Genomic DNA, 10,147 nt, shown 5'->3' on the forward strand with positions numbered 1-10,147 from the left:
TTTTGGTAGAGGCCCTTTATCCATTTTTCTTTTCGAAAACTTGTTGTAAAAATAGAAACCAACCTATTACTAATTGATTTCAATTACTTTATTGCTTAAAAACGATGCATTTGAAATTATTTACATTTATAAGGTTTAAATGCAAGTGACTATCTTCTTTCAAGAAAATGTTTTTCAAAATGCGTTGTTAAATAAAGGCTGTGAAGTTGTGAAAGCAGCAGCTGTCTTCGTTGAGCAAGAAAATGAAAAAAGCCATTCTGTTTAACAGTGCTGACAAACTTGATAAACTTTTGTTTTACCTTCCATGGTCGGCCTAAGAAATTTATCCTTTTGAAGACAAGCTATGGCGACTTCTGCTGCATCGCTGTGGTGTGACAAACTTAGCAGCTTCTCAAGACAGTTTTCTACACAGACAGCGCTGGAATCAGATGTTTTATGGTGGTTTGAAGTCCCTGTAGTTAGTATTTCGCATAGCACCAAGCCGTACCTACACAGACAAAACAAATGAATTACAATAGCTGGAATGGCATTTCTGAAAACAAGCTGTTATTTCAATTATTCAATTCTGAGATAGTGTTCCTATGCTGTTGTAACGTTAAGCGCAATTACTCGCTTCTGTGGCACAGAGCCTCGCACACTGGCTTTGTTTTGACTCTTTATCCTCCAACTGACAAACTCTTGATAGGTTATTCCTGGTAGTTCGCACACTTGTAGAGGCTTTGAGCCTTTGACGCAGAGCCGGTTACCGAGATTGACAGAGTGAAGTTTCCGATTGTTGTTGCCAGAGAATTATTCCATCCTTTGGGTGCTGCTGAATGGAGATTTGGAAGCTTTTCGTTCACAAAGTCACGCGCCAACCAATTGAGCTTTCAGGGTGGAAGTATTTTTTCTGTTTTCCACTATATCACTCAGTGCAGAAAGTACGATCACTCGGTAGATCCATATAACTTTCTTGGAAAATAACGTGCTAGTGCAGTGGCTACCAGTACCACCCTACCACCAGTGACAATTTGACATAGAGTTCACCCTGATGCGGTTGTTTTCAAAGACCTGCACGCAATTAAGTTAACAAAGCCAAAGCGAGAAATGCTAGCCTCGTAGTATAAATATTTTCCATTCTGGTACCATGCAAACTATGTAAATGCACCTACACAGTAAAAAAAAGCGTAAAAATGCTAATCTTGTAGTACAAATATTTTTCGTTCTGGTGCCATGCACACTGTGTCAATGCACCTTTACAGTATAGCCTACAAATAAAATTCAATGTGATGTGAATGCAAAATAAAGTCTTACACTAATCAACCAGATACACGCACCTAAACACATCAGTCTTTTCTGTGTACGATTTCCTATCATCATTGTTCAAGTCTTTTGAGAAACAATAAGTCTCAACGTGATTCGGCGATTCTTTCACAGAAGTCTCAGTGACGGAAAACTCAAATCCTGTAATCTTAAAAAAAAAAAAAACTATAAACAGGAAGTAAATTATTGTTACCAATAAGTATCGGAAATGTCTGTAACTTTTTTTCCAACATATAGGTTTAATTTTTAACTTTAACTTTTTTAACTGGACTCGCAGTATCAGACTAAAACAGGTCGTTTATACCTGCATTGTGAAGTCAGCAACGATCATGCTGCTAAAAACGAAACTCAATCTATTGCAATTGTAACAAATATATATCTTTTGCAGATTGAAGGAAAATCATTTTTTGATAAAAAATGAAACATAACCTAAGTTGTCAAAGCATCCCTTGCAGTGAAATTATTGTTGCTGTAAACAGTTGAATGTTTGAAACGTTAGAAGCAGTTTTTTTTTTATTTGTGAAACAATTAAATGGTCTTCATGAGAACAATATGCAGGTCATGTGATACTTTATTCAAATGTAAATTCTATTTAGCTTGATATAAACAACCTTTTAATCTCTAAAATCAGGGTGGTTATGTAAACAACAAAGATTATACCTACCAACCATAGGCTCCTTAAGTAGACTTACTTAAGGAGTCTATGCTACCAACCTTAACGTGCAAGTCATCGTTGACAAGATATTTTGTGGAGGAAAGATTTCTATGAATTACGTCACAACAGTGCACAAAGTACAAGCCACGAGATGTTTCTATACACATACGACGCAAAGCATCCTTTGAAAGAGAATCATCATTTTGGAGAACCTTAAAAATTGTAATACGTTTATCATTAACGGTGTTGTATAACCTATACTACTGTACACCCAAAGCAGGCTATAGCAAAATTATACAAAGACAAACGTTACAAACTGAAAATTGACAAAAAGGCATGCCAATTTTCTTATTTCATCTTTCAGTTAAAGTAAACAAAAATATTCTTAATGGTACGTCAAATCTTGCTACCATGCCACTCTCACTAACATAGCACTTTCGATCGTCCCCGACAAAGTTCAACAGAAAATACATTTACTATGCCACCCCTTAATCTCGCTGCTGCGCCATGTGAAATAACATACAGTCGTGCGTTGAAGCAAGCGAGAGGACAGATTCTGTATGTCAACGGCGATCTGCTCCATAGCCTGTTGATGCAGTGTCCAGTGTATGGTAAATGATCAAATAACATTTAGCTAGATTTTTTATTATCAGATCAACCAAACACTGGATTCCTATTGACATCAACATGCCTGGAATTCTTCTTTTAGCGCCGTCAGTTTAAACTGGCGGTAGGAGCAGAGGATATGGGCCAAACACTAGGTTTCCAAATACATTCGATAAACGTAGGTCATCCACCTGTGATAATCTACCAAATAAATCTTATTCACCTACACTCCTTCATGATTTATTTGTTCAATTAACTAGAGAAACTTTATTTAGGTTGTGGGTTCACACAAACACTTTAAACATGAAGCTGGTAATTGATACTCTTGATTGTTAAAAACTCCAACATTTAAATAGCAATATAAACGAGACGGAACAAGCCAAGCTCGTACTTTATGGAGGCTTCCTCGATGCATATGTTCCAGTACAATGAGATAGGAGTTTTGGATTTCCACACAAATTCCAAATACTCTTACAACATCCTCCGAGTTAAATAGCAGCATGTTTTTGGCATCATTCAAAAACATTTTTTGTCTGTAACATACATTCAATTTTCAACATGCATTCAGGGATATCTAAAGAAGGGGATGTGAAGGCTCACAGCGATTGCCTTATTCTTATGACACTACCAGGGCGGTAGTTTGTAGCGCGTGAATAGGCGGTTCTTTTCAAAATTGCGGAAAGTTTTGTAGTGCAGCTGGTACAGTCAGCTACAGAAGACACTTTGTAAATGCTACATAGAGCATATTTAAAAGAATACTTGTTTGGAAGGACGGTCGAAAAGTTACCAGTAAGCTGTTTTTCTTAAAAAAGCCAATGCAGTAGGCTAGATGTAAATCAAGTATACGAGTAGTTGAGTCAATAAGTAACTATGAGCATCAGTGAGTATCCAGGCCTAATGCTAATAACGCAATGCAGGTTATCATAACAAGGTTTATTAAATTACTATCGGTGCCAATTGTCCTTTTACGGTAAACAGAGATTATTTAGAATAAACAGAAGCCCTTCTACTGTCAGACGTATTAAAAGTCTTCGTATCCCCTTCTTTAGATATCCCTGCATGTATCAAATAAAAACAAGATAAACAAAAGAAGGTTAAACAAATACGTGTTAAATGTGATTTATTGCCACGACAGAATACTTGTTTTCAAACTTACAAACTTACGTATTTTAAACACATTTTCAATCCATGCAACCTCACTCATGAAACAAACACCCAACATGCTGAAAGTTTTGTGTAAATTTCTCAGCATAGTCAAGAAGCAGGCAAAACAGTCTTTGCACCTCAAAATGGAAACGCACTCTAAAACGACTACAGAAGTTTCAGTAGGGTAAATTTCGTAGGGTTCATATTTAGCTTATGTTTGTGAATTAGTTATGATTTTGTGTTTTGTTTTGTATTAATCGGTTGTTATTTAAACTGTTTAGAGTTTAATCTAAAATCAACCGGTTATAAATAGGCTACCAACCTGGTGGTTGTGATATCAAATCGAGGTTTCTTAACAATCACAGGCGCCATTTTGTATTTTGCGGTATATATAGTATACAAATGAGTGTCCGTTAGGTGGTGCTTTTCAGCCAAATCAGATGCATGTATACTTTTGAATGAAGACATTCCTATAAAATAGTTAAGTTGAATTTGTGAAGTTAAATGCTAATAAACCAGAAAGTCATTTTAACTAATACAAACTTAACAACATTTTCTGAAAATTTTAAAAACTTTATTTTGCTACTTTATTTTCTTGTGGAGGAATTTTAGAAGTAAGCTACTATTTTTTATAAAAAAAAAACTAACACAAAAGCGTAATTTGAGCATTGTTAAAATCGCATCGAGTGCAGCGGTGATATAAAAAAATACTAAAAATAATGCAGAGCTGTTTCTCACTACTTCAATGCTTGTTTGACTTGGTCACAGATGACACGAGTGACGCCTCACCATAAATAACACACAATCATTGGTTTCATACCATAATTGAATGTGATCTGTGGTTCTACATCACCGAAAAGAAAAAAGACAGAAAGTCACATGGGCAGTGTGAAAACAAAGTTTTAAATCGGACAACTAATCCGTCCTGCTGTAGTAGGCTATTCTTTGCAGTGCATATTTTTATGAAAATGGCCAAGAAACTTTTTATAACATAAACCTAATTAGCTGGTGGTACCTAAAGAGCAAATCAATTTCTGTATATCTTTCAAGTCGCATGATTCGTCTTGTATGTCTTCCGGCAACCTTGTACTTTGTGAAAAAGCTTTTCCCACCGACTTGCGAGATTCCACTTGTAGCCCAAAGGTTAGAGCAGGCACTAGGATGTTCAATCGTTCGTTTAAATCTTCAAATTTTTCCTGAAAATACCCACCGCTGAATTAGACCTTTTTTTAACAGTGATTTGACAAATATTGAGGAAGCAAAGAGTTTGTCTATTTGGTTAGGGGAGATCATTAGATCTAATAAAATAGATTTCAATTCATATTGTAATACACAAAGTAGTAGCCTAACTTATGCCTTGTATTATGCTTACAAATTATATATTGAGTGTCTAGTCTTTAGAAATGCATAGTTAATTTTCTGCAGCTCTGCGAGCTTTACGTACCTAGGCTATATCATTTTTACGTTCCCTGAGGTCGCATATTTTTGGTTCTGGAGTCTGTGTAGACCCTCCAGGCTCTCCACAGATCATTTCTGCTTTTTTTTCACGGCGTCTTTGTTTTGTTTTTTTTCTATTCTTAAAATTGGAATGCCATAGAGTGCTTGATTGCATTCCTGCGATTGGGATATCGCTACATATACTGTATCATGGTTTTGCGTATGTTTTACGTTGCATGTTTTGTGACATGCCGCATTGTAGGCTAATCAATGTGTCGTAACCACATGCTCTGAGCGCACGTCTTTAATCAAGACGGGTTTCTTCTAATGTGAAGTGACCAGAGTTTATTTTCAGAGTGTACTTCAGTGCATCTATATAGCAGTAAACTAGTATATCTTGGTGTGGGTATAGCTCTTATTATTAATGTTAGTCTTAAGTTTGGTTCCTGGTGTGGGCATTCTTGTTCCGCGGTTTTGTTTTGCGTTCTGTTCATGGCTTCATGTTTTGATGTCAGACCGGTCAGCCTCTTTTTTGTGTTCTGATGGAGACGATTCGTTCTTTTTTACTGCAATAAACTGCTACACAAGAATATAGTCCTCGTTCTTTGGTCATCTCTACCACTATTGTGCTCGGGATGTCCCTATCTTGATTACAGGACAGCTACGTGTTAGCGGGTTGTTACTACATTGGCTACATGTCTAAGATTGTGCTTTAGTAGGATAACGACTAAAAAATATAATGACGTTCAGCCTAATAAAGTTTAAGCTAATTTTAAAATCTTTGAAACTACGTTAAATTTCTGTTGCTTGAAAGTCTATTATTCATTTATGCGATCATTGCATTGGTGCAAGGTAGAAAACGTTGTAAAGCCTTTTTATTTAAAAAGTACAAAAGATAGATTTTGCAAAAGTATATCTAATGATTTTAGCTGTGCTGATAGGTAAGATTACCTTGACTTTTTTTGCGTAGCAAGCGTCCTGTAGTTTTTTGATTACAGATTTCCCTTTCACAAATCCTTTTAGAAACTGGCGAGACTCTTCTAAAGTACGCACAAGTTCAATGAGGGAGTCTTTGTACACACCACTATTGGCGCCCTTTATCAACACATATCATTGTTGCAACTGCTTGAAAGTAAAATGTTATACTGTATATGGAGCATTGGAGTATGTAAGCGAGGTCAACAACGATCTCTTTTTTCAAATATCATTTCAAAAAATTAAATATAATTTCCAATTCGAAACTATTTTCTCAAGTATTGAATACTGGCACTAAAATTTTGTAATGCAAACACATATACCAAAGAATTGTGAAATTATCGCTTAAGTTATAAGCTTATAGTTATAAACTTAATAGAATCATATGTTTGTTCACCACGTCATCCGCAGTTTTGAACTTTGCTGAAGAATGAACGGAAAAGCAGCATTGCATAGATTCATATGGTTGCTGTATATATCATCTAAACACTACTTTTCATGCCGTCACATCATGGCATCCATGAAATGATAATTTTACGAATGTAAATATCTATATAACTTAGAGGTCTCCAACGAGTTAGCTTTTAAAATATATTTTATGATGAGATTAATTTCTTAATTTTGTAAATCGATTTTTAACTGAGCTTTAAGGTGAACAAGCGAATACTTAAATTAAATGTGATTATAAACAAAGAAGTGATTGTTTAAAATGGACCCATGGCCACCTAAAGATACGGCCTGATTTGTCACATTTTGCAGAAATTTTCAGGTTTTGCTAACTTTTGGCGAATGTTTAAATAAATTTTTCCAAAAATTAGATTTTTACGCTTTCTGTACTGTTTTCCCCAGATGACACAATAGGTTGTAACATCCTCACATGTTGAAAAACAAAGAAAATTTGATTTTGAAGATTTTAGTCAGACTGTTAATTTTCAATAACAGTCTGATTTTGCGTTTTTCAACTTACTTTTTCTCATTTGCTATTGCTTCCCCAAGGCAACAAAAAAGTTTTATGTCATTAGGAAACCGCAAAAAGTAAAAATTTCTCAAAAAATGTCAGTCAAGCACTAGCAGTAGCTGTAATCAAAATCTGCAAAATGTGACAAATCAGGCCGCATCTCCAGGTGGCCATGATGGACCGGTCAATAACAACAAACAACGATACCTACTTGAGCAACAAGTTGATTCAATGGACTGACTAAGCATCTTATTCTTTCTGCCAATCTTTTGCACCTTTTCTTGTTAGCTTGTACTTCATCAACTGTGGCATATATTTTCATAGATACTTTAAAAACACATTCCACTATCTCCAAAGCCATTACAGTAGCAAAAGGTTTTCAAAACTTGTAGTAATTATATTGTTTAGTTACAAGTTAAAAAATCTACATAACATTAACTGGATTTTACATCTCTCAGCAGCACCTCATAATTGCCGGACAATTACTGAAGTTTTAATACTTTGACAACTGTTATATTCAGTAAAAAATGATTTTTCATAAGAAAAAGATAACTTTCAAAATACAAATAATAACAAATAGCGTAAATAAAAGAACACTTTCTGATTTATACGATAGAAATTTTCTACAAAGCATTAGGCTTTCGATAAAATATCACTCTGTACGGTATTTTAGTCTATAACACTGTCTCTATGTCACTTTCTCACTCAGCTGTGTAACCTACTGCTTGCCATGCGTTCATTGTGCATATTGAAAGTATTTTTCTCCGTTTATTATGCAAAGCTTCCAGTGATGGGTCACTTTTACTGCCTTTATCTTTTTCACACACAAGTGACAATGGTAGCCTGTCGCTGATAAGCGTGTTATAGTTGAAGAATGTTTATTGTTTATAAAGGTTGTTTTAAAACTGTGCAATTTGCTTTTAGAGTTTACACAAATTTGGTTTTTACAACTCCAGAAAGATACCATCATACCACGATACTTTACAAGCAGAAAAATATAACCCACTACAATAGTAAATAACAATTTTTAAATATTTCAACGATTAATTAAAGGTTTTATTGAATAATCTCTTCCATTGATGATACGATCACTGCATTGATATTCCACAATAGAGAAAACACATAGCTGCAAACTAACTATTTTTGGTTTGTGCGGATGAAAATTTTGCAAAATGAAAAAAATTAGTGCGAACCATGGGTTTAAAGGTTGAAAAGCACAGCCTTAAACTATTTTAATATTAAACGCCTTCTAAAATCCCAGTTAAAATTGGATAAAAATTAACTAAATTAAATTGTTCTTATAGACTACAGTCTACAACATTGATAAAAACGTACGTAGCTCATAAGTCCCACTTTCATTAATTAGTAAGTGTGCAAATTTAGTTAAGTTGCAAAAAATGGAGTAAATGTAAGAAACTTGCAAAGATAAATAGGTTACAGATTTGTCTCAGTCTATTATTTAGACTAAAATAATTTTTTATCAAACAGCCCTTAGCAGTGCTTCGAAAGCATATTGCACAGTAGCAATTTGATGAACATGTCTTTGTTTTAAATAATATACAAGTGGGTGTTTGAGGTATGGCATAGTTCGTGAATGCCAGCAATATGGTAGTTTTTTTTCTATGGAGTTTCCACTTCGTCAGTTGCCCTTCTTTAAGAAAGATTTTCTACATTTTACATCTAGTCTAAACTGTTTGTTGGAAGCTATATATGGACACTTGGGTCTTTTTGGTAGAGGCCTGATAATTTGAGAGAAGATTTTGCCACAATTTTAGATTGATTGCGTTTTGAATAAAACCCCATGTAGTAATTCACTACCTTTAACGATACAAAATGTAGACAATTTTATAAGATGAAGCAAAGGAGATATTTTATTTTGGTTTTTCAATGACCACATTCGTGTATGCTACAGCATATAGAATACAATTATGTGCATGCAGAAGTCTCATTGTACAAAAGTGCAACAGCAAACGTTGATGACAGCAAAAACTACAAGATTACACAACCGTCGAATCAGTGGTCCCATTTCGCATGGATATTGATGAATCTTGCCAAGATGAAACCGCATTCTCCTTGCACGCCTTGACGTGGACGGTTAGATGTATTTTGTTTTGTTCTGTTTCGAAATATGATCACGTTTCGTCGACTAGCGCTAGTCTTGAGTATTACCTCGTTACTTACTGCGGTAGTGAACAACTGTCAAATAGCGAAATCTTTTTTTACTGTAATGTCCGATGTTTCAACATGCTCTTGAGGAGTTTTATTACCAATACCACTATATGACTTTTTTATTGGTTTGGTATGACCTAAAAAGAAGTCTTGTTAGAAGCTACCGTTGACGTTCTTTTAGCTTCCTGAGCTTTTCTTGAGCATATTTTTATTACAATGTCTTTGAGGGAAGCACGAAATGATTTGTCCATCACAGAATATATCAGAACGTTGATAACGCTGAAATTAAAACATACTAAACCTATGTTATGCTGTTATTTTATATAAAACAATTTTTTTTTATTTGTCTATAACCTATAGCAAATGTAAACCGTTTTGCTGTCTTCTTTTGATTGATTAAACAATAACTTTCAAGTTAAATGCATAAACGGCAATATAGCCTACATGAAACTTGAAGAGCTTCAAACCTTCAAAATCATCTCAAAACATACATGACTGCGCATAAAAGCTTAGCCTTAACTACTTTTTTCTGGAGTGGTCTTCGTAGTAAAATACAATAGTTTAAATTATTATCATTTTACGATGTAGGCCTATAAGTTAACTATTAAAAAAATTAGGTTAAACTTGCATTTTGCTCAAGTAACAAAAAAGCAGTTAAGTTACATCAATAAACTAAAGAAAAAAAAGAACAAAAACTAAAATAACCCCGATCAGTGATTCTCAACCGCTGCCCATCGGGCCGCATGCGCTTTCACTGATGCAGAAAAATATTATTTGTACCAAAAAAAACTGCCCGAAAAATGCGAGAATACATGGTTGTCGTATAACGTACGTTATAGCAAAAAAATTCCTTGTATTAACGTTTCTCCACACTACCATACAGATACAGAACAATTTGT

The 10,147-nt window shown here is 34.6% G+C and overlaps 1 protein-coding gene across 1 annotated transcript; it reads right to left on the bottom strand.

The window, feature by feature from the left end:
* Window positions 1–261: 261 nt before the first annotated feature.
* Window positions 262–7,440, bottom strand: LOC145772574 (mixed lineage kinase domain-like protein). Its single transcript, XM_082584436.1, has 8 exons — window positions 7,291–7,440; window positions 6,098–6,241; window positions 4,725–4,905; window positions 4,032–4,179; window positions 2,955–3,096; window positions 2,017–2,169; window positions 1,317–1,450; window positions 262–487 (listed from the first exon to the last, which is right to left on the bottom strand). The coding sequence occupies exons 1-8, from the start codon at window positions 7,438–7,440 to the stop codon at window positions 262–264; spliced, it is 1,278 nt and encodes a 425-aa protein (XP_082440562.1).
* Window positions 7,441–10,147: the final 2,707 nt, after the last annotated feature.

This window comes from Aplidium turbinatum, chromosome 6, assembly GCF_918807975.1.
Source record: "Aplidium turbinatum chromosome 6, kaAplTurb1.1, whole genome shotgun sequence".
Lineage (NCBI taxonomy): Eukaryota > Metazoa > Chordata > Ascidiacea > Aplousobranchia > Polyclinidae > Aplidium > Aplidium turbinatum.